General features: G+C 31.6%; 2 protein-coding genes across 2 annotated transcripts in view; both read right to left on the bottom strand.

Annotated features, from left to right (window-relative positions):
- The window catches only part of LOC133188306 (acid-sensing ion channel 1B-like), a 15276-nt gene extending 5354 nt beyond the window's left edge, over positions 1 to 9922 (bottom strand). The window contains exons 1-3 of the mRNA XM_061323676.1: positions 9684 to 9922; positions 8664 to 9216; positions 8070 to 8109 (exon numbers count right to left, since the gene is read on the bottom strand). Coding sequence (XP_061179660.1) covers positions 8070 to 8109; positions 8664 to 9216; positions 9684 to 9922 — 832 coding nt within the window. The remainder of the gene's footprint in view (positions 1 to 8069; positions 8110 to 8663; positions 9217 to 9683) is intronic.
- Positions 9923 to 19791: 9869 nt separating this feature from the next.
- Positions 19792 to 25506, bottom strand: LOC133188305 (acid-sensing ion channel 2-like). Its single transcript, XM_061323675.1, has 7 exons — positions 25066 to 25506; positions 21896 to 21994; positions 21412 to 21592; positions 21003 to 21059; positions 20352 to 20505; positions 20159 to 20250; positions 19792 to 19979 (listed from the first exon to the last, which is right to left on the bottom strand). The coding sequence occupies exons 1-7, from the start codon at positions 25504 to 25506 to the stop codon at positions 19792 to 19794; spliced, it is 1212 nt and encodes a 403-aa protein (XP_061179659.1).
- Positions 25507 to 25873: the final 367 nt, after the last annotated feature.

The raw sequence follows: 25873 nt of genomic DNA, 5'->3' as shown, positions 1-25873 counted from the left end.
AAATGACAATTGCATATGGTCTAATTAAAATATTATAGACCTATTTGGTAAACTTTCTCTATGAATGGAATAACTGAAAAAGGAAGAAGTAGCCCTTTCCACTATAGTTTATAAGCTGAACTACCGGTTTGATCAACCAACTGAATTTTCTTAAGTTTACAAAATATACCGATATACGTAATTTTCAACCAAGCTGTAAAAGGTGGAAATAACAGTGAATGATCTCAAAATTCTCCAAAATAATACAAATTTGTGAACAGTACATAAAAAAGAACCCCAATTAAAATTAATTGATAATGACTAGTCACGAAACAGGAAAATTCCCGAGTTCCATTTTTCTTGAAGAAGCCATATTTCTATGAAATCAAAACATGTAATCTTTAAATCATCGTAAGGAATAGCTTTATAAAGTTTTGTAAAATCATACGTTTTGGTGTTATTGACTTTGAAAAAAAATATGTGATTTTAAATGTTTTAAAAATGCAAAAGTTTGGCAGATATTTTAAAATCCATAATTTATATCATTTAAACAATTTCATGAATATGTTGAAGCATAGTACCTCTTAAGTTTCTTCTTCATAACAGTTAAAATTTTGTGAGAAGTAAAAATAGGGGATTGTTAGAGCATTTGCTGGAACCTGCATGTATGAAGTTTAAGAATCCAGCATAGAAAGGATAAATCGAATTCGTTGATTTGAATGTTAAGACAGCAGCGTGATTTTGAGGAAAAACTATCCTTAGAAAGAGTAAACCTTGGAGTATTTGGAGTATAAGTTGGATTTCCAAAAATAAATAAATAAATAAATAAATAAATAAATAAATAAATAAATAAAAAATAAATACAAGTTCTTCTAGCAGATTGCTAATCACATGTAGATGTCCTTGGGATGTGTAGGTAAATCAGTTATGCATGGATATGAATTCTGCTCTTTTACAGATTTATATCGCAATCAAATACATACAGGTAAATACTGTAAAACTGGTTAATTTTGTCGTACAGTTTTGCTCTTCTGTTGCCGTATGTGTATATACACATGGCAGTAGGAACCGGGGGCACGGGGGGGGGGGGGCGTGCCCCCCTAATAATTTTGCCGATATTTAGAATACTATAGAAAACATAGATGCTATATGCTTGTGCCTCCTCAATGATAATGTCTTTTTTTTTTTTGCTTGTCAAGGAATTTTGGTAGTTCATAGTACCTCCCAAACTAAAAATGTATGGTTGTGCCCCCTCAAAGTGAAATTGCTTCCTACGGGCCTGATACAGCTGTGTAATTGATACAGGAATAAAATTCTACACATCTTGTCCCAATTTTTGAAAAAAAATTAACTCCTGCAATTTTATCCTTCGCGGCTAACAATGAGTTTTATATCATAATGAACACCTGAAAGAGGGTGGGGTGGCGATAAAGGGTTCTTTAGATGGTCATTCTAGTATCTTAAATAACCTTTATCAAAGACAATCATGAAATAAGATATAAGGTGTACTGACAGCAACTGTATTTTCGGGATGCTATAGGTTTCCTGAATTCAGTCCAATCTTATTATTGTGCTAGAAGAAATAATACAATTTATGAAACTGATAAATATATTAGTAGTTACATGTACATATAAATCATAACAACTTACAGATCGAACATAGGGCTGTAGTTGGGGGTCAATATCCAACTGGGTCTTTTTCAACCCATTTATGTCTTAAGTGCCGCAACAATAAATTACCAAGACGTTGATAAATGACCCAAATTCCACGATTTTTTGTCTCGATTTCCAACGGAGAAAAAACATCCTTGAGTCAGTATTCAACATTGACAAATGAACCATGGGTCAATTTTCAGCCCGGGTCAATATATATTCTACGTTACACCCGGATTAGACAACATTCCGGATTAGATTGATTGTATGTTGTTTTATGTCTCTTTCGAGAATTTTTCACTCATATAGAGACGCCACCATATACCGGTGAAGGGCTTCAAATTTAGAACTTTACTCGGCACTTAGGGCCATTGAGCAGTGAGGGTTCTTTATCGTGCCAACGCCTACCGTGACACGGGGCCTCGGTTTTTAAGGTCTCATCCGAAGGACCTGCAACTTTAACCTCAAAGTGCCGAGCGCTTGGCGAAGGAACAGTTGCTACCTATTTTTTTTATCGACTTAGGTCGGCCGTGATTCGGACACAGGATCTTTCGATCACGGAGCGAACGCTCTACCGCCGGATAAGACAACATTTCAAACAGAATTTCGTATTAGGCAAGTTTTTGGAATACATTAAATCGAGATCGAGATCAGAAGTTTCACTGAAACTTGAAGAACTAAATTCAATTCAATTTAATAATAATTTGTTAAGCACTTTAAAATTTGCATGAAGTACAGGTACTTGTGCAGTACTTGATTATTTTCCTTCTTACGGAGACTTCCATAAGCTAGATGATTAGGTGATTATTAAGCGATTATTTATTGCCCTGATCACCCGTTCGCTAAAAAATCATTTAACACATCTAGTAAATTGATTAACTTCATATACAAATCCGGGACTAAAAAATCCGACCGTATTCCCACCGACGTTAGTTGACAGTAATGTTTATCCGGTGTCATAAGCATTGACTTTTTTCCAAACAGTGACTCACTAGATCACGGTAGTCAACTTGTTTTTCTGTGGAATTTTTTTTAACTGTTGATAATCATTATCTGACTTACTGTATTGTTGCTTTTTCTGTGCTCTTTCTTTCTATCTCTATAGTAGACTTATATTCAATATCATGAATTCACCTCCATGGTTCCGTTGGGTATCTAAACGTTTTTGCGTAATTATATCAAATGGTTAAAATTCTATCAGTAAATTGCCAAGGTTTAGGTGATATTGCAAAACGCAAGGATGTTTTCAATTATTTAAGAGCGTTGAAATATAACATTTACTGTTTGCAAGACACACACTTTTCCTGTGATATCGAAAATGAAGTAAGAAATTTATGGGGATATCAGTGCTTTTTTAGCTCATATACTACAAACTCCAGGGGAGTTGCAATTCTGATAAATAATAACTTTGATTTTAAACCCCTTGCAGAAAAGGGTGATGTTGATGGAAACTATATTTTGCTTAAAGCATGTACAGAGGGACATGAAGTATTGATATGCACTATATATGGTCCTAATAATGACACACCACTCTTCTATGAAAACGTACAAAATCACATTGAGGATATGCACTGTAGTAATTTTATCTGGTGTGGTGATTTTAATTTAGTTTTAAACCCAGAATTAGATTATTATAATTATAAATCTATCAATAATCCAAAGGCAAGAGAAAAGGTTTTGGAAATAATAGAAAATAATTGTTATATTGACCCTTTTCGACAATTACATGAAAATGTTCGTAGATACTCTTGGAGAAGAAAAACTCCTTTGAAACAAAGTCGTTTAGATTTCTTTTTAATATCAGAGTCCCTTTTGTCAGGTTTAGAAAAATGTACTGTAGAATCTAGCTACAGATCAGACCACTCCATGATATCATTGCCTATAGCCTTTAACGACTTTAAGAAAGGAAGGGGTCTATGGAAGTTTAACAACTCTTTACTTTATGATGAAAAATATCTGGAATGCATCAAAAAAGTTATCTAGGAGGTTAAAAAACAATATGCAATTCCAGTATACAATTTTGATAACATAAATAATATTTTAGATTCAGACATTTTCTTCACTATTGATGATCAATTATTCCTTGAAACCCTGCTCTTTGAAATAAGGGGTAAAACTATTTCATATGCAACTTATATCAAAAAGAAGAATGAAAATAAGGAGAAAGAATTAATAGAAAATATTAGAACATTGGAAGAAAATGTTAGTGAAAATAATATCGATGAATTGTGTAGTAAAAAGCAAGAATTAGAGAACATTCGAAAACATAAATTACAGGGTACATATATCAGAAGTAGAGCAAAATGGGTTGAGGAAGGTGAAAAACCATCACATTATTTTTGTACACTAGAATCCAGAAACTTTACTAGTAAGATCATACCAAGATTGGAGGATAATAATGGAAATGTTATTTATGACCAATCAGAAATTTTGAGGGAAACAAAATCATTTTATGAATAGTTATATACAAAAAGTACAGTAAATACAAATATTGATTTATTCAGCAAGTTAAGCAATAAAGAAATACCTAAGCTTTCATGCAAAGAGTCAGAATCTATAGAGGGCGAAATTACTATGGAGGAGGCCTCTTCTACGCTTTACAAAATGAAATCAAATAAATCCCCTGGATCGGATGGGTTTTCTGCTGAATTTTTCAAGATGTTTTGGAAATATATTGGTTTTTTTGTAGTTAGATCTATTAATTACGGATATAAGAATAACAGTCTGTCTATTACACAAAGACATGGTGTCATTACTTTGTTACCAAAAGGTGACAAGCCAAGACAATACTTAAAGAACTGGCGACCTATTACTTTGTTAAATACCGTCTATAAAATTGCATCTGGGTCTATCGCTAACAGAGTAAAATGTTATTTAGATAAAATAATTAATCAAGATCAAACAGGCTTCATTTCCAATAGATATATAGGAGAAAACACAAGGCTAATTTACGACATAATGCATTACACTGAGGAAGAAAATATACCTGGACTATTACTACTTATTGACTTTGAAAAAGCCTTTGATACTTTATCATGGAGCTTTATACAAGGTGCACTTAACTTTTTTAACTTTGGTCCCTCAATTAAGAAGTGGGTATCGCTTTTTAATACAGACATTACATCTGCAATAAACCAAGGTGGTAATCTCTCTGATAGGATTAACATTCAGAGAGGTTGCAGACAGGGCGATCCTTTGTCACCATATATATTTATTATATGTGCTGGAAAAAATCTTCTTCTCATTTATATGGAATAACTCAACGCATAGAGTAAAAAAAGAAGTAATTGTAAAAAAATATGAAGATGGAGGTTTGAAAATGTTAAATCTGATGTCTTTTATAGCTTCCATGAAATTATTTTGGATAAGGCATCTCATCTTTACAAATAGGGGGATTGAACACCTCATTCCAAAATTCAATTTGAACAATTTTTTAAGTTGTGGAATTGAATACACTACAACCTTCTTAAAAACATTGAAGAATAAATTTTGGACAGATGTTTTTAAGTCATGGATAATGTTACAAAACCTTGAAAAAAAGTTTGATGTTGCTGGTGACTCACCATTATTTTACAATCCACATTTACATATCGGTGGAAAACCATTTTATAATAAACAAATGTTTGACAGTAACATTAGACAACTTAATGATATCATAAATGAGGATGGTTCACTCTTTACTTATGAGTGTTTCTGTAACACCTATCCAAATATAAAGATTAATTTTTTAGAATACAATAGTATTATTCATGCTATAAAGGCTTGGATGAAAAATTCTGGTAAGGAAAAAACAATAAAAAAGCTCGCTAACCCATTAGTTATGTCAAATATCTACACAGTAATGAAATGTAAAAAATCAAAATGCTATTATGAAATCCTTAATCAAAATTCTTCTGTTGCAGCAGGTAAAACACATTGGAGTGAGCTTCTAGAAATTGAAATTAAGGAATGGAAAAAAATTCACATAATACCCTTCAGAGTAACAAAAGACTGTAAAGTCCAATGGTTCCAGTATAGGATTATAAACAAAATTTTAGCAACAAATTCATTCCTATTCAAAATTAAGAAAAATGACTGTAAGTTCTGCAGTTTTTGCCACACTGAGGAGGAAACAATAGAACACCTTTTGTGGGAATGCAATAGTACACAAATTTTTCTAGAAGAATTTGTTCATTTACTTGAAGATAAGACAGGTCTAAAGATTAGAGTTACTAAGAAATCTTTTATTTTAGGGTTTATTGATGAAAACACTGATGTTCAAAATGCTATTCTTCTTTGGCTTAAATATTATATTTATACTGCAAGATGCACCCAGAAACCTATTAATGTACATACTGCAATATCACAAATGAAATTTCATTATGAAACACAAAAATTTATTTCTTATAAGAATGGTGGAAAGGAAAAGTTTGATACCCAGTGGAACAGGTGGAACCTACTATTCTCTTAACTCTCACCCTCTCTCTCTCTCTCTCTCTCTCTCTCTCTCTCTCTCTCTCTCTCTCTCATAAAATAAAAACACACTTCTGCTTCTGAAACTTGATGTATGTATATAATGTTATGTATGTTGTGTGAATTAAAAAAAAAATAATAATAAAAAAAAAACTTCATATACAAATCTACTTCAGTTGTATTTCATGGCTTCTGGTTACATTTTCTTTTCGTACCTTGCTTTTCCTGATCGGCACATAACTGACAGTGCCAGGACAAACTAAGAAGCCTTTATCTACCATATTAGGCTCAACATCTCGATGGTGAATCGCAACCTGCAATCATTGTTCGGTAATTTAAAATTTTCTCATAAAAAATGCAATATTGCTAACAAGGACATTGCAAAGGGAACTATACTTTAAAATAGTGAAAACAATTATACAATTATTTTCAAGTTCAAAATATCTTCTATCTGCAAGATAAATAAAGATTCACGGTTAGTAAGCTATATGTGTAGTTAACAATCTACTATTATAGCTAACGAAAACAGACGATCAAGGGACTTAATTTTCGCCACTTCCGCGCAGAGAGTGTCATGTTTTCTCGTATGTTCGGTGAAGTAGTTATGGGTGCTGTTATTAAGCAATAGATTTTCCTTTTCTATTTTTATCTTTGTAATAGACGACTTTCACATTTACAAAAGTTATTTCCCTTTGCGGGGTCAATTTGGGGTCAACCGGCGTAAGACTTTCCCTCTATATCATTACCAACTTCATGAGACAATGTCTTACAAATGAAATCTGTATGAATATGTTTGTTATGTTTTTTATGTTGCCCCATACTATGGCAATACAGGAAAAGGATCAAAATTGTCCGATAGCGTTTAAAGATTGGAAATATTTACAGGTAAGTTACAAAGGTTATAGTGAGAAAAATGAGCGTTACGCCGACATCGGGAGAAAACTCTTACGAATGTGAAATTCGTCTATACTAAAATTCATGACGTATACACAATATTTTTGTCGTCTGCTTTATTGTTTGTCGATAAATTTATGTAAAAAACAACATGGGTCGGAAGGGAAAAGAACTAGATACGCCCGTCAGAAGTATGGTTGTAAAAACGTATAGAGGGAACAGAAATACATCAGAATTGGAGAGATTATTAGGAATTCCTAGGTCTACAATATGTAGTATTGTGAAAAAATTTAATGAAACGGGACAGGTAGAAAATCGACGAGGAAAGGGGGGGGGGAGAAAGTGTTTACAGACAGAGAAAAAAAATTTCACCTGTAGTTAAAGGACACAGACGAAGAACTTACGAAGACATAACAGATATTGTAAATGAGGAAAACAAAAAATAGATTTTGTAGTAGAACTATAAAAAGAAAAAATTCACTGAGAGCTGGGTTACTTACGGAGGGTTTCCAAGATAAAAGTCGCTATTCCCTATTAGGCCAACAAATGTGGTACAAAGAGAGAAATTGGACTGTTGATCGTGAATGGAATAAATGGTTGTTTAGTAATGAAAGCCAGAAAGTAATTGGAAAAAATAAGAAAGTTTATATCTGGAGAAAAGACGAGGAAAAGTACAGTGCGCATCTAGTGTGTCAGCCATCTTGGCGACATCTGAGTATCATGATCTGGGGTAGTATGTGTGTTAAAGGAATAGAAACTTTAACTAATGTAGAAGATAACATAAATTCAAGAAAATGTATACTGAAATATAGACAACAACCTTTGACCGTTTTAGCCAGTCGAGACATTTTCCAGATAACCAGTATGTATTTATGGACGACAACGCTCCGTTCATAGAGCAAATTTAGTAAAAGAATACATCGCCAAATAACAAAATAATTACAACATAATGGCCAGCCCAGTCTTCTGACCTCAAAATTATCGAGAACATTTGGTTAGAAATAAAAAGAACACTGGAAACCCGTGCCAAATTCATTAACAAAAGATCAGTTTATGGCGGAAATTCGGACTTGCTTGGAAAATGTACCAACCTCCTACATTGAGGACCTGTATAAGACATTTCCTGGCAGACTAAATGAAGTATTAAAGATAAAAGGCAATATAACAAAGTATTGAGGTAAAAAATATAGGCATTTATTAATTGTTTAACAGATCCTAAATATCAAGGTGCGCGATGTAAAAAAGTACGGCGGCCATTTTGAAGTGGCAAATAATTATGTCCAATGGTTGTAGTTTAAATTTGCTATATATAGCTAAAAATAAGTGAATCATATCTTATTGGTGAATATAAACATTACTTAATTATATTAACGAATGATATTCATCATTTACCAATGATGCTGTAGATAACAATAATCTTGAACATTATTCACAGGTAGATTTCATTTGTTTATCATTCATAAACTATATCTATATTTTATAGATAAAAACTATACTTAATTAATAAATTATGCATTATAGTTTACGTTTCAAAAAAACAATAGTTTACAATTGTTATAAACGAAACGAAGTAACAACGATTAAATATGTTTAGCTTAGTTTGTTAATCTGGAGTACCATAACGCAACATGATATCATTCTAAGAATGATTAAAAAAAATAAATGTTTCAAGTTTTAATATTTACCTGTAATCCAGCGCCCTTGTTATTTCCAACGACATAATTATCCTGGTCCAAGTTTACAAACATCGACAGTCCTTTTTTACTTCCGGTTATTCTGCTTACAGCGGGAGGATTCTGTGACGGGCCATTGAACGAAAAGCACATACCAACGTCCGTTTTTCTTTTTTCTATAAACTGATAACAGTTCTCTTTTCCTGCAAACTTGCAACTGAATATCATAGATCTAAGATCGAAGCTTGTGTCCATCAACCAGGAGTCGTTTCTAGGCTCATGTAAAATGGCGTACTTTGGATCGGAAATATTAATTTCCTTTCCAAAACTCTCGCCATACCCCTCTTTAGCTAATTGGTATTCGTATATGACACTGGCGTTTTGAATTTTTGAAATGTTTATCGGACTTACATTGCAGATGGTTATGGTAGGAAATTCCATATCAGTGGCCATTTCCACCTTGAAGTTGATCAGTGTTTCGTAGGAAAAATACGACGTGGAAAAAGCAACGAGGACCAATGTAAGGCAAACAAGCATGAACACCATCATAGCAGTCCAAAAAATTCTGAAAAAAAAACACCGTCATAACAGTCCAAAAAATTCTGGGGGAAAAAATCCCACCACCATAAAAGTCCAAAATATTCTGAAGAAAAAAAATATAATTTCCAAAAAGTAATGGAAAAAAAACACCATCAAAACAGTCCAAAAATTCTAAGATAAACCCACCATCATAATAGTCCAAGAGATTCTAAAACAAATTACAATTATGATAGGTGATATATGGCGATCAAAGCAGTATACACAACACCGTAAACAGGACAACAAAAGTCCTAGGATAACAAAAGTCCTAGGATGAAAAAACACTACGCTCTTTACATTCCCTATCCTGATAGTTCTAAAGATTTAGCAAATGGGTTAAAATCGATTGACAGAGAGTAGTTTAAAATTGTTCAACGCCAGTTAAAAGTGGAAAATACATTCTTTGTGTATGCTTTTACGTTAGAATAAAAAAGTACGAGAAAAATATCTTACCCATGAAAAATGGTCTTCCGGCGGAATATCCGGCTGACGCCGTGCATTGACGTGTTGTCCAGTAGTTCTTTCCATACGTGACATATTGACGTTTCACCAGAGGATCTTTTAGAAGGCTGGTCCGAGGACTGGTCTACAAAATACGAGTCTCCCAAAACACCACCAACACCGTCCTTCATTTCCGTTAAAGTCTTAGACATAGAATCATCTCTTTCATAATCACCTTCAATTAGCGGCATATGGAGCATTTAAACTTATAGACTTGACAATTTTATATTAGTTGTTACATCAATTAGGTGGGTCATTTTTATGTCAATTAAACCCATTTTGAGTCCTTCTATGTATCAGTTACATAATATGTAAATCAATGTTTATTACACATCAAATAATGTTCATGGACATGTAAAGATTCTACATTAAAGGTTTGTATTTGGCCATTACTTCCTAATTAGAAGATCTGAATACATCCATTTTGATCTCATTTGTTGATTTTTATGCTTCTGTTTGACAACGTTCCTTGGTCTATACATGCTTCTATTTGACAACATTCGTTGGTCTATACATATATTGTACACAAAACAATGATAAGCAGTCAATTAAAGGAAATGTGTGATTGAGAATGATACGCAGTTCTTGCAAAATCCGCATACTATATATACGACAACTGAGATGTTACTTAACAGTATATCACATATAGAAATTTTTTTTTAAAATAAACACAGAACTTGCAAATGCCTTTTTGAAGATATTTAATTTATGTCATCTTAATTTGTTTTTGTGAGAAAGAAAAAAAATAATATATTGTTTAGATTTTCTTTGCCAAAGTGATAGAAATTCCTATAATTACAAAATTCAAAACATTGGATCTCGCACAAAAAGTTGAAGATAAGCAAATTAAAGTACAGTTTGTATAAAAAGGTGTAACGTGATCATTCTATGTCTGGCCATAGCGAATATTCACGAATTGTTTACCAGTATACCCGTATACTACATTTTACTTCGATATACTTGTCCAATCAAATGTTAAAAATTTTTCAAAAAATTAATTTTTAATATACACCCACAGGCACTTGTTTCTACAAAAAAAAACAAGGTACAGTTTCAAAATCTGGCCATCTATTTTCCTAAAATATGAAAGTGATTTAAAAAAAAATAAAACCCATGCTTACTAAAACTATGAAATTCCATGCAGTAAGAACAAACGAATCGTTTTTCTCATTTGTCCTCCTAAATGCTAATTGTGACGTCAAGAACATGTTCATTTTCCCGTATTTTCTTAAAAAGTTGCAGAAGACAAATTTTCAGTGGAATTTTTTTTCAGATAATATAGAGCACAAACATCGCCCATAAAGATTTTTACAAATGTGCTTTTTCCAAGGATTTTACACAACATTTCCGAAAATTGAAGTGGCGACGGCTGTGGACACTATTTTCTTCAGGAATATAACTCCAGAAATGAGTTATTATGAGGCTTTTTCCGTTAAAAACTTAGAATTGTACCAAATTAATGACGTCATATTTCCAGAATGGTTCTATTCTCTTTCATGCCGTTTTCGTTCATGATTTATCACATTCATATACTTAATTCATATTTAAGCCAATACCATAACTTTTTGAAAACATTAAATTCTTAGGGCAAATAAACCCAAACCGTACCTTCTTTCTGAATCTATAGTATAAGAATAAAACTTTGGGTCAAGAACAAGTGCCTGTGCATACGCCATATTTTCAGCTTACATGTTCATGACTCCATCTCTCCATGACTTGACCAATGTCGTTAAAAATATTTTTGGCTCTTAAAATTTACCAAATCTAATTAAAATCCAGAAAAATAGGAAATCCAATGAAAAGATGAACAATATGCCTTAACTTACTTTTAATGTATGTCACCCGTCAACATTTTCAGAAAGTTTTGGTCAGAACCTCTTATATCATAATGTAATATGTACTGTGGGTTTTCCAGTCATGGAGAAAGAGATACATAATTTTCCTTATGTTACCTACGCCTATAGTTGATTGGTCAAAATAAACTAAACGAGAATTATGTGGAATTAGATTTACTAAATATGTACAAAACAATGATTCTCTACTGATTCTTAAATCAATGATCCTAATAATTATTTTTAACAATTTTTTAAAATGTAAAAAATCAAGTGCACCAGCATAACGCTTCAAAAATAATGAAACTTTGACTTTATTCTGTTGTCTTTTCAAAAATGCAGACACTACAAATATTATATTGTATACCAATGCAAAGCTCTCTTTCTGATCTTTGCACTACAACAAAAGATATTTATATGGGATGTAACTATAAAGAGTAACATCTATATAACATCATTTAGTTGGAAATGGGCACCTGATCTTGGCCAAGCCGATTAGTTTTCACCGATAGACAGACGCAAATCGTCTCACAGAATGGCTTTGAGAAAAATAGAATTCTACTTTTCTTTAATAATTGTTTGTGAGCATGGAAATAATAGAAAATAATGAACATATTGATTTTATGTATAATATGAAATAAAATGATCATAGTGTTTTTTTGCAATTGCAAGTAGATTTGCTCTTTTCTAAACGTAAAATTCCTGTTTTCCTGTACTACTCGAAGTAACTCATATTATACATTAATTGACTGGGTTCGAGGGCAACATGCGTTTTGTCGGACCCAAGAACCAAACTGTTTACCTGAGGCCGTTAGGCCCAGGGCAAGCGGTTTGGTTCGAGGGGTCGGCAAAACGCATTTTGACCGAGAACACAGTCAATAAATGTTTTGTTATACCTTTTATCTATTTATTTATTTTTTTGTTATATGTGCATCTTTTCTGGCTTCCATACCAATGAATGCAAATGAGATTATGCTTATCACGCCCACATTGTGACGTAAGCGGTCCAATTTCTCGTCAACAGGTCCGATATCTCACTGCGGTCAAACATCGATTTTTATTATGACCGCTCAGTAAAACATAAGAAATGTTAGACTTTTTAAAGTATAGATTTATATAGGAAATAATTTTTAAAGGTAAAACAATGCTATTTAACTCATTCGGCTGATTGTATGGCGAAGTGTAGAGCGTCTTGAGTCGCGGAGTAAGGAGTCGATCCTTACGTCGCGGGTTCGAATTGCACAGTGGGACGTGGAGACCGGTCCTTCGGATGAGACCGTATAAACCGAGGTCCCGTGTCGCAGTAGGTACTGGCACGAAAAAGATCTCTTACTGCCCTGAGTATAGGTCAAAATTTGCAGCTCTCCACCGGCAAAAGGTGGCGTCTCCATATGAGTTAAAAATTCTCGAGAGGGACGTTTAACAACAATCAAACAAACAAAACATACAGCTGATTTGTCAGTTTTAAGTCACGTTGGGGCCTCGTTTAGTATGTAAACAGTCTGACGCCAGAAAATGTAGTTCCTGTGAAAAAAGAAATTTTAATTCATAACTGCAGGAAATAATTCATAAAGAATACTTACATGTAATGATGATGTTTGAATGAATTCTAGACACATTAAAGTACATAACCACTGATATAATGCAGTCTTGAAAACTGAAATGTAACATAACTTTTCTGCTTTCCATGTCTCCACGTGCTAGTTAGTACTTTCTAGCTACACTTCCCTGACCAACTTACTTTATCCATTAAAAGTCTCGCTGCAGAGCTTCTGTAAACTTCTCGGATATTATTATAATTTGCAGCACACCGAAAAATAAAAGTTTCCGAACACATAAGTAGGGGTGATTATGGCCTTCATTGTAAGGCAATATAAAGTGACAGAGCCTGTTCGAGGTCGACATTAGTCAGTGTGTATGAGGTATACAAATGTGGACTCTTTCGGTGGTGAATATGGTTTGTTATTCACAAAAAATTCAATATTGACCGAGGTGAAACTGAGGTCAATATTGATATTTTTCTGGTGAATGAGAAACCATATTAATCACCAAAAGAGTCCATAATTGTATAGTGCAGAATATTTTTTATTATATAGTCCATGTTTTATTCTTGGGTCCTTATAACATTACATTGATCGTACACTGAACTGCATAATAGTTATATTATATACTAGAAATCACTCTCATAACTGATAAAACATAGTCTTATCTAGAATTTTCGATAATGTAATAGACTCAAAGTCTTGAGATTTTTTAAAATCTAAATATTCCTGTAAATCTTTGGTCGTTTTGTTGAACGTTAAGCACGAATTTACAACTCCTGAGTGAGCAGAGAAAAACTTTGATACGGCCATTTTTGTTCACAAAAAAAAAAAACAAAAAAAAAAAAAAAAAAACAAACAAAAAAAAAAAAAAAACAAAAAAACGGTAAATTGCAGAAAGTCCTTAAATGTCACTTGGAAGAAAAATTGTATTTTTTTTCATCGGTAATCCCAAGAGAATTTTTATTTATACAATGAATATGATATACAGCAGATCTTATGAAGTATTTTTCAAACAATTCAGCAATTCTGATCTCTATGTATTACAATAATAAATTTCCATTTACATCAGAACAATTAAATACACTGAGCTTACTATCACATTTGGCTTTTGCATTCATCATTTGTTCACTTCAGTTGTCAGAAACGCCGCTACTGCGCTAGACGCCAAACGTATTGGATCACAGGTGACCGTTCCGGATCATTGGTTGCAGGAGAGAGACGACGTTATGCGTCAGGTCATCGAAGCCAAATTCGATCAAGTGATTGAATTCAAGGAAAAGCTTTCCTCTGCTGAGTCATCCACTCTACTCGTTGAAGCTGCCTTTGATGACTATTGGGGGACTGGACTAGATAAGAAAGGTACATTGTACACCGATATGAGCGCATGGCCTGGGAAGAACACTATGGGTCAAATTCTGACGGACAAAATGAGATCCAAACGGGGAAACACAGCTCAAAAGCCCCAGTCGGTAAGAAACCGCAGAAATAACAAATCAAATAACAAATCATTAACGTTTACGTCTTAAAACTGTTTGAATCGTAGTTCTTTTTTAAGGACTTATCAAAAAATTATTTAAAATAAATGAAATCTATAAACATTGTTAGATCTTTATCATAATTTTCTTTATCACAAAATATATTTATATTCGCTTTATATATATATATATATATATATATATATATATATATATATATATATATATATATATATATATATATATATATATATAAATGAATGATAAATGAATAATTTTGAAATATTGTCGGTAAATGTCCGAGGACTTAACTCGGACGAAAAAGGGATTAAACTATATACATGGCTAAATGATACAAAAATAGATGTTATTTTTTTTTTTTTACAAGAAACCCATTATGTTGAGAAAAATAAGATTAAATATGACTCAAGATGGTTTGGAAAATCATTTCATTGTTATAGTGACTCATCATTTAGCCGAGGCGTCAGTATTTTATTTAAGAAAGAATTGAATGCAGAAATAGTTGAGAAACATATCTCGCATGACGGTAGAAGATTATTTTTAAAAGTAAAAATAAATGAAATATTATTCTCGTTTATAAATATTTATGCACCAAATTCTGTTAAAGAAAGGGGTTTAATTTTTCAAACATTGCATTGTTTTTTGCATATAAATTGCACAACAGATGATGATAATATTATCTTATGTGGAGATTTTAATTGTAAAATTGATAATCATCACGATCAAAGTCTTCCAAAACTTAAAAAAATATTAAATACGTTTGATTTAATGGATACGTGGAGAACGAAATATCCATCCTTAAATGGATATACATGGTGCAATTCAGAAAATATTCCTAGTAGTAGAATAGATTATATATTTATAAACAAAAACTTCGCTTTCGAATTAAACAAACTATACGTAAAATTCCTGGAACAAATCTCGGAAAAAGAATGTCTGATCATAGGGTTTTAAAAATATCATTTAAATTAGATGAGAAGAAACGAGGGAGCGGGTACTGGAAATTGAATAATTCTCATTTAACTGATATAGAATACAAAAAAGAATTAAAACTGTAATAAGTGAACTACAGGAAGAACAGGTAAACCCGTTAGATACGTGGGAATCATTCAAAGCAAGAGAGTTTTCTATTAGATTCTCAAAAAAATCAAGTCAAAATATAAAGAACAAAATTAACTTATTAGAGAAGGAAATAAATAAAATAGAAGAATCTGAATTTCAAAATATCGATATGAACAGAAAACGCAACCTAGAAGCACAATTAGACGAGCTTTATGATAAAAAGTGTAAAGGTGCCTTTGTAAGATCACAATCAAAATGGATATTAGAAGGTGAAAAATGTTCAAATTTTTTTCTTAATCTAGAAAAAAGTAGACAAAAACAAAATGTAATAAAAGAACTAAAGGTAAATGACAATAATATAGAGACTACTGATGACATTTTAGGCGCTATGTGCGACTTTTATGAAAATCTATACTCTTCAAATAATATAACAGATGATGGCATTGATAACTATTTTTCTTCAATTGAGTTAGAAAATACAGTGCGCGAACGCGATGCTAATTTCTGTGAACAATTTCCCTCTCTGGAAGAATGCACTGATGCAGTGTTTAATCTAAAAGCTAACCAATCTCCTGGTCTATATGGCCTTACAAATGAATTTTACCAATGTTTTTGGAAAGATATAAAACATTTATTTTACGAAGCATTGAAAAATATTTTCGAAAATGAACGAATGAGTTTTTTACAGAGAGTTGCAGTTATCTCCCTTTTATACAAGAAAGGCGATGAAAATTTTTTTAAAAATTATCGTCCAATCAGCTTGACTAATACTGATTACAAAATAATTGCATTTATATTTGCAAAAAGACTGCAAAAAGTTAGTGGAAATACAATCAATGAAAATCAATCAGCATATATTAAAGGGAGATATTTTGGTGAAAATGCCAGAATTATTTTAGATATTTTAGAGTACTTTGAAGAAACTAATAATGATGGAATATTGCTATTTTTAGACTTTGAAAAGGCTTTTGACTCGAAAGAATGGAATTTTTTATTCAAAACTTTAGAGAAATACAACCGAAAAACAAATTTTTTAAAATGGATGAAAATTCAGTTTTTCGACTAAAAAACAAAGTTTGGGTATCCAAAACATGCATTATGTCTAGGGGAATTCGTCAGGGGTGTCCGATCTCGACGATATTATTTTTATTTGTCGCTGATATTCTAGCTCTTAAAATCAAGAATAACGACCAAATTTCTGGGATTAAACTTTCTGATAGCAGTAGAGAATATAAACATGTCCATCATGCTGATGATCTTACATTATTTCTTAAAAATGTGGAATCAATGAAAGAATGTCTTAAAACAATACACGAGTTTTCAAATTATGCTGGATCGAAGTTGAATATAGATAAAACTGAATGCATATTGACAGGAGGCATATCAGAGACAAAATAGAAGGTATAAAAGTTGATACTTCATCACTTAAATGTTTGGGCATATACATAGGTATAAATAAAGAGGAATGCTATAGAAAAAAATGGATTGATAAATGCGAAAATATGCAAAAACTCTTTGAATCATGGAAAAAAAGAAAACTTACAATTTTTGGTAAGACTGAAATCATAAACAGCTAAGGTATAAGTAAATTTATCTATGTTGCGTCTATCTTTCCTATTCCGCGAGAAAACGAACTAAAAAGAAATAAGTAAATTCATTTTCAACTTCCTTTGGGATTCCAGAGACAGAATTATGCGAAATACATTAATTGGTAAAATAGAAGAAGGGGGGGGGGGATTGGAGTAGTAGATATACTTACCACGTTCCAAGCATTAAAAGCTACTTGGATACCAAGACTCATGGATATTGCTAATCACAACTCTATGCTTTCCCACCTTGACAATTTATTAGGGGTGTATAATGTAAATTTTGAATATATATTAAAAACCAACAGTACTGGTGTGAACGACTTTGACTCCTTTAAAAGATTGCCTTTGTTCTATAAAGAAATCTTTATTTATTTCAATCAATGTAAAAAAATTCCCGATATAAAGAAAATGAGTATTAACGAAATTTTACAAGAACCGATCTGGAATAATAGACTGTTTTTGTATAAGGGAAAAACGGTATTTTTTAAAAATTGGGTTAAAAATATAAAATATGTAAAAGATCTCTTTTCAGATGGTGGATTTAAAACCATCGAAAATATAGGAGAAGAAATTCAAAAAAAGTCAAATTTATTGTGTGAATATAAAATGATAAAGACAATTTTTAAATATATTAGAGAAAAAAGTGAAGATCAACAATATAAATTTATTAACATAAAGAACAAAAGAAATTTTAATTTTCATGGAAATTATTGTAGGGCTGAAAGCAAGAAATGTAAATTTTTCTATGATATCCTTATAAGTAAAAAAGCTATTCCGCCAAAACATCAGCGAATACTTGGATAAATGTTCAATGTTAGTCAAAAAATGTGGAAATCTGTTTATCAGCAAAAGATTAAACTGGCTATAGAAAAAAACATTGCGGAATTCAATTACAAATTATTGCACAATTTACTTTGTTGCAAAAAATATATGGTAAAGTGGAAAAAGGATACCACAGACAAGTGTTCTCTTTGTTCTGTTGAAGAAGACATGCACCATCTTATTTTTGAATGTAGAAATGTTAAATATATATGGGATATAGCTTCAACTGTGTTTAAAGTTAACATTCAATGGAAAGACATTGTTATCGGTTTTTATTTTGAACGTAACCAGAAAACATACTTTCTGAACAATTTTATTTCCTTTATTGCATTAAAAATATATGAATACAAAATGTTTTGTAGAATAGAAAATCTTGACGAAACTGAATATAATATTGTACATCATATAAAAAAATCTACAGTATTTTGGTGTAAAGTAATTAAGTTTTGTAATTATGCTCTAAATGTAGATATTATTGGAAAGTTTATAAAATTACCGAATTTGTTATAGTATATAGATATAAGTTTATAAAACTAAAAAAAAATATGTTCATGTAATCTCTATGTATTAAATTAATTTATTTTTATAAGAAAAATTAATTAATTCCCGCTGCTAGACGGTTTCTGTCCCTCTAGTAGTGCTGCTGAAGGGGAACCCAAGGACTGAGTGAATGTATGTGATTTCCCCTTTCGACAGCAATGGGAATGTATTAATATTCATACAATATTAAATAAACTTGTACTTTTCTTTTCTTCTGGTTGTAAAATTAATGTATATGTAAATATGTATGATTATGTGTGTGTATACAACTCTATAATTATCATTATTTATTTTTCATCTACAAGTAATATTATTATTATGTCATCATCCTGCGAGATGATGTAGGACTAATTTATGCTATAACTGTATTTCGATGGAGCTTAGTCAGGGCCCCATCTCTGGCAGCTGCCATAAAGATTCGTGTAGGGAATTCAAATGTTATAGTATAGGTCTGGGAAACAAAATTAAAAAAAAAAATCATTTGTTCACTTCATGTAAATCGATTCCTATTGTAGAGAAAATTTTGCCCAGGTCTTCATATATTACCGTTCAATGATCAGAGAGAGAAGAAAACAGATCCGTAAGATGAACATATTTAGTCTTTTAGGTATACTTGTTTTCCGATACCTAGGAATTTATGTACGATACATGTAGTAAAATCTGGAGACAAACATTTAAGTGCAATAAATTAACTTCTTATCCATTATAGGCAATTTCGGTGGCTACATGGTTATATTCATTGGAGCTGATATTCTAAGTTTAGAGGCCCGTCTTTGCTCTGCTTCTCTTTGCATTGCTTGAACAGACTTTTGAGCTTGAATACTGTTCGTTATCTCCATATTTCATTTAGTCGAGTTATCTTAAGCCGTCCTACAGACAGTTAAAAACACAATCACAAACAGAAAACAGAAAAAAAGAAAGTGGATAATCCTCAAAATGACGTATATATTATCATGGAATAAATATCATTAATTTACTGAACACTGAATTGAATACATTAACATGTTCAGTTGTCTTTAACGAAATGAACATTCACTTTGCCCTGAGTAGACACGTCTTAAAGATGATACAGTATATTTCAAATAAAAACAACTGCATTTATAATGTTAAAAAACATAAATAAAACGTCTTGGAATGAAACATATTTAGCTTCTGAAGCAATATTGGACACCAGTTTATTTGGTAGTATCTGTAGAAATTGTAACCATGCTGATTCTCTGCTTTACTCTGGTTAGAAAACACTTGGTGTGTCTCATGATACGCCTCAGAAACACGCACGCAGTAAGCACAACCACTTCGAACACCTCTGTTATTGTCAGTAAGCTAGCCCCTAGGAAGATTCCGAGGTATCCTCCAATATTTCCTGAAAAGGAAGCATGCTTTTATTGTAATTGAAATACATTTCTGTCTAATAATTTTGCGATTTTCCATGGAGTTGAAAAATTGACTCAGTTTTCTTGACTGAAAAACACACTATTATACATCTTTAATGTTAAAGTTTTTCATGTTTTAGTGTACTTCTGTGAACATGTTGTTACATACCCAGCACGTTTGTAATGTCTACCTTTGGAACTTGCTCAATTGTGTGCGTTACAAACGTATCATAATAAATATTCAGCTGTAAGTAATTCGAACTGTAATAAAGTAAGATTATTTTCTAAAAAGTATGTGAATTAATTAATGCAGTCATCATGTATTCAATGAAGTCGATTTAATGAAAAATTCGCAATCGTACCTGATATTTTCAATCTTATAGAAATTATAGATTACTTCTCGGTATTTTTCTGAGGGAAATTGGGCAGACGAGATCTCCTTTTCAAAATGTACATTTTCACAAGGTATAGGACAATTACACTCTGCCTGAACTCTGGTACTGCTATCAAATAACTCTACAAAAGTAGCATGTAACTGTTTTTATCATTTAGAAACTAAATCAATGAGAATATACACAAATTTAGCATGTAAGTGTTATTTAAATCGATTAGAAAATATACAAATTTAACATGTAAATGTTATCAATTAGGAATTAAATCGACGAGAATATACACAAATTTAGCATGTAAATGTTATCAGTTAGGAATTAAATCGATTAGAATATACACAAATTTTGCATGTAAGTGTAATTTTCATTTAGGAATTATACATAAATTTAATTTGTAAATTTTATTATAATTATTATTATTTCAGAATTTCAAAATCATTATACACATATTCAGCACTTTAATTTTATTTTCAGTAACGAATAATAGACAAATCCAGAAAGTAGATGTGATTATCATTTAAAAAACTAAATCAACAAGATTATGCACAAATTAAGCATGTATATATGCATTTTGAGAATTAAATTAATAAGAATATACGCAAGTTCTTTATGCAGTAAACAAACCTCTTGTGTCAAAAGCACACTGATATTCCTGGGCGATGGTACAGATGATTTCGTCACCTATGGTTAAAACAAAGATCTTTATTACATTAGTGAAATACTGTAATTTCTCTATTGAATGAAAATAATGTTTTTGGAAGTGATATTTTTCACAGTGAGAATACCAGAAGTTCAACAAAACTCTTTTCCTTTCCCATCTATGTTTACAATTTTTAAACTCACAATTACTTAGAATGACGTCTCATAAGCGCTCAATTTTGAGATCACAGCCAACAACACTGCGTTACTAAAATACAAAGGCAGTCGGAATACAGTACACATAAACTGGGTCCATATACATATGTAAGTCCCATTTATGCACTAGTATAATTATGAATTATCATGGTGTATTCAAAGAGTAAAACAGTCTTACCCATATCTGTTATCAGACGACATTTGCAGAATTTAAAGATGAAGCGGGAGCGACATTCTTTGAGGCAAGCATAATGGCTGTATTTTGGATAATGTTTCAATGGATTTTGAAAATCTGGATCTGTAGTTTTTGTACAATAATTCGTTCCGAATGCTTTGTATGGCCTCGGCAGATATGTGTACTAGGAAAAAAAATGAATAACGCTTTTATAACAACTTAAAGGCTTAAATAATAACAATTTGTAAAGAACATGAAATTTCCATGAGCTCCATGTGCTTATGCAGAACTTGATTATTTTCTTTGTAATGGAAATTTCCGATAAGTTAGATGATGAACAATTATTTAGCGCGTATTCATTGCATACCTGCCCTGTTTAACCGGTTGCTGAAAAATCATTTGACACATCAAGTAAAGTGAATTAACTTCAAATATAAGTCTATATCAGTTGTATTTCATGACTTCTGCCTACATTTTCTTTTTGTACCTTGTTTTTCCTGATCGGTACGTAAGTAACAGTGCCAGGACAAACATAAAAACCTTTATCTGCCATATTAGGTTCAACATCTCGATGGTGAATCGCAACCTGCAACCACATGCATTGTTCATTAATTTAAATTTTTCTCATAAAAACATGCACTAATATTAATAAGAACAAAGCAAAAGGAGCTTCTCATCACAATATATACGCAAAATTCACAAAAATGAGCTAAACATGGTTTTACAATTGATAAAATTGGTTTAACAGTTGTTAACTATACAGGTTACGGAGCGTAATCTATAGTTAACGACATCAATTTATATTTAAATCTCTAAACATTAATTTATGCAGAAATTTGTGTATCACAAGTGTCAACTATACTTAATAGTGAAAACAAATATTTTCAAGTTCAAAATACGGTTTATCTGCAAGATAAATACAGTTTCACGATTACTAAAACTTAACTATATGAATAGTTATAATTAAAAGAGCCATTCTCTGTAATAACTTGAACTTTTATATAGGAGCTGTACTATATGGCACGCATAGTCTAAGAATTTCTCCAAAATCTCTATGATGAAAGTCTCTGATACCGTAAACTCAAATCAGACAAATATTGGTCTCTATGTTTTATCATTACCATGGCAGCATGCCTTAAAGTTTGAAAAATGGCATTTTTAACATTAGAGACCACTAATTAATGTTTGCAGTAATACAAACAAGTGGCAATGACTGTCACCAAGAGTTGATGGTCTGAGTCTAAATTGCATGCTAAAAATATTTAGGAAATCAACTATTACATTTTACTGACAAAATATTAAAAGGTAATAAATTATTTATTTTTTTATTTTATAAAGCCATACACTCAAACATATACCTGTAAAAGCAATTTTAGATTGAAATATAACAAAATAATAAAGAAATACCTTTGTAACCTATACCAAGGACGAAGTGTGATATTTCTTATTGGTTTTGGCAATGGTTGCTATGGTTTTATTACAGCAAAGGGATTTCAAATTTACTCTCTGTATGTTTTACTTTGATCCCATCTTTTTGAAAAGCAAAATTCTATACAACTGGTGATCAATTTTTAAAGGCCTAATTTTCACATTAAAAAAAAAAAAAAATCAAATTACATTCTTCAAATAGTGTTGCTATGGAAAGTATAGGGAAAATGTGCTTAAAAAGCTGAAAAAATATTTTGTTTCCTTGGATATGTACACTTGTAAGTAGATTCCCAAAACTTAAATGATTGATATTTATAACAAATAGCCTGGTTTTCAGTTTTGACTACCACACAATCTCTAACTGGATGCAAGAAGTTGATATTTCTATATAGTAAACAAAATCGAACATTTTCCCTTCTTGGTCACCATAGCAACAGTGTTATTTTCTTCGTCAAACTTTTTTCAATATACGATATTTAAGTTCTATACAATTCAAAGTGAGTCAAATAATATGTTTCTTGATTAATAGGTAACTAAATTCCTAAGAGCACTTTAAAACATTGTACTACTTTGGTTACACCGCAAAGTAGTAATTAACCCAAATTCTTCTTATGCTATCTGTGCTAAAAGGTCCTAATGATGTATATTTGCTGATTTTGAATTTTCATGTCTTTCCTCAAGATAGCAACATTAACCAACGCTCAGCAACAACTTTTATATGACTAACTGTGTTACCATGGCAACAATGAAAGATGTTTATATAATATTGCCAATACCTTCTTACTTAAGGTCAAATATTTATATTGTTTTTCTTGTGTTGTTGATTGAATTTGTTCATGTAACATTTATCATTAGTGAATATTTACACTCAGTATAATTTTTCTTTATGAAATCCTTGTAAATTTATGACACACACGAAATCTTGTCACTGCACGGTAGAATACACAGACGGAACTATATGCATTTTCAATACACTAGGAATACTAAAATGTATATTGTTCTGGCACAATTTAATTAAAAACGATTCCCCTATTAAATTATTGTGAAATTATAACAATTGTACGTTTAAAATTAATTTCTTAATTTTTTCCCACGCGATATTCATTTGCGTCACAACAGCGCTTATGTTTATTAAGCACACCAGTTCTGAAAGGAAATTCATAATAAAAATTAATAAAATTAACAATTATGAAAATAGAAAATTAGAAAATATAAATATAAGAAGTGAAATTTTATTTTACGATGTCGTCGGTCCTATAACCGCACCTGGCAGTGCCGAAAATTTATCATACCGAGCTAATGCGCTGTATTCAATTTGTCGACACAGCCAGGTGCTGTTATAGGACCGACGACATCCCAAAACAGGAATTCAATGCTTGAATATTGAGCCTTTCTCAGCATCTAAAATGTATTCCAAATTTACCCATGGTTACCACTTCTTTAGAGATAAATTCTATATAATTTTTATATAATTAGCACCAAGGTGCAATGTTTTTGTGAGAATGGTTGGTTTGATTTTCTTAGTGTTTATTAAAGCTCAATAAAGATTAAAAGTAGTTGAAAATGACAATTTTTCATTTTTTCCCCTGCTGTTACCATGGCAACCAAGACACACACCAACCATTTTATATTTATATTTATATATATATATATATATATATATATATATATATATATATATATATATATATATATATATATGTGTGTAGTCAAGTTGTGATAATGAGCTTCATCAAAGTTTTCATCAAAATCGAAAAGTTTCATCAAAATCGGTGTCCATGCGTAGCAAAAGCGTTTAGGTAGTTACAGAGAAAAGCTATTAACAATCTAAACTAACGAAAGCATAGTTTATTTGATAAATATGGTTTCATGATTAATGAATCACCTCTTACAGTATTAGTGAATATTTTCATCTCTTAACTATCTTAACGAAATATTTATAATAGTTAACGAATGATAATCATAGTTTACTAATGATTATTCACAGGCAGATTTATCATTCGTAACTACATCTGATTAAAATTTTACGATAAAAACTATACCTAACAAATTGTTAACTATAGTTTACGCTTGACAAACTATACAGTTTACAATTAATAAATACAGTAAAACGAAGTATCAATGGTTTAACTATGCCTAGCTTAGATTGTGAATTTGGCGTATCGCAACAGAGATTTTATTCCAAGAATGAATCTAAAAATACGAAACGTTTCAAATTTGAATTTTTACCTGTATTCCAGCGCCCTTGTGATTTCCAATGAGATAATTATCCTGGTCCAAGTGTACAAACATCGACAGTCCTTTTTTACTTCCGATTATTCTGCTTACAAGTGGAGGATTCTGTGACGGGCCATTGAACGAAAAGCACATACCAACGTCCGTTTTTCTTTTCTCCATAAACAGAGAACAGTCCTTTCTTCCTGCAAACTTGCAGGCGAATATCATAGATCTTAGATCGAAGCTTGTGTCCTTCAACCAGGAGTCGTTTCTCGGCTCATGTAAAATGGCGTACTTTGGATCGGAAATATTAAATTCTCTTTCAAAACTCTCGCCAAACCCACCTACAGCTAAACTGAAATCGTATATGACACTGGCGTTTCGAATTTTTGACATGTTTACAGGACTGATATTGCAGATGGTTATGGTAGGAAATTCCATATCAGTGGCCATTTCCACCCTAATGTTGATCAGTGTTTCGTAGGAAAAATACGACGTGGAAAAAGCTACGAGGACCAATGTAAGGCAAACAAACATAATCACCATCATAACTGTCCAAAAAATTCTGAAAAGAAACATCATAACAGTCCAAAAATTCTGGAGAATAAACCCACCATAACAACAGTCCAAAAATTCTCGAAAAAAAAAAAATACCCTAACTCCATAACAGTCCACAATGTTCAGGAAAAAACATCATTACAATTACAGTTCAAAAAATTAAGGGGGAAAACCCTAGAGGCCCATGGCCTTAAGGTCACATGAGTATATAATAATACAACACTGTAAGGGATCCACAGAAGTTTATAGTAAAACAAAATAA

This window comes from Saccostrea echinata, unplaced genomic scaffold (assembly GCF_033153115.1).
Source record: "Saccostrea echinata isolate AGI-Se365-2 ecotype Australia unplaced genomic scaffold, CSIRO_AGI_Sech_v1 ptg000016l, whole genome shotgun sequence".
NCBI lineage: Eukaryota > Metazoa > Mollusca > Bivalvia > Ostreida > Ostreidae > Saccostrea > Saccostrea echinata.
Note: the sequence above shows the minus strand (reverse complement) of the source record. Positions and strands in the feature narration are given on the sequence as shown.

Excerpts from the sequence above, each read along its gene's own strand:
- LOC133188305 (XM_061323675.1), bottom strand. The coding sequence starts at position 25,506 with ATGGCCACTGATATGGAATTTCCTACCATAACCATCTGCAATATCAGT. Across the intron at positions 21,060-21,411 it reads TCGTCTGATAACAGATATGG|GTGACGAAATCATCTGTACC; the intron begins GTAAGACTGTTT and ends TTTTAACCATAG. Across the intron at positions 20,506-21,002 it reads GTGTGCTTTTGACACAAGAG|AGTTATTTGATAGCAGTACC; the intron begins GTTTGTTTACTG and ends CTACTTTTGTAG.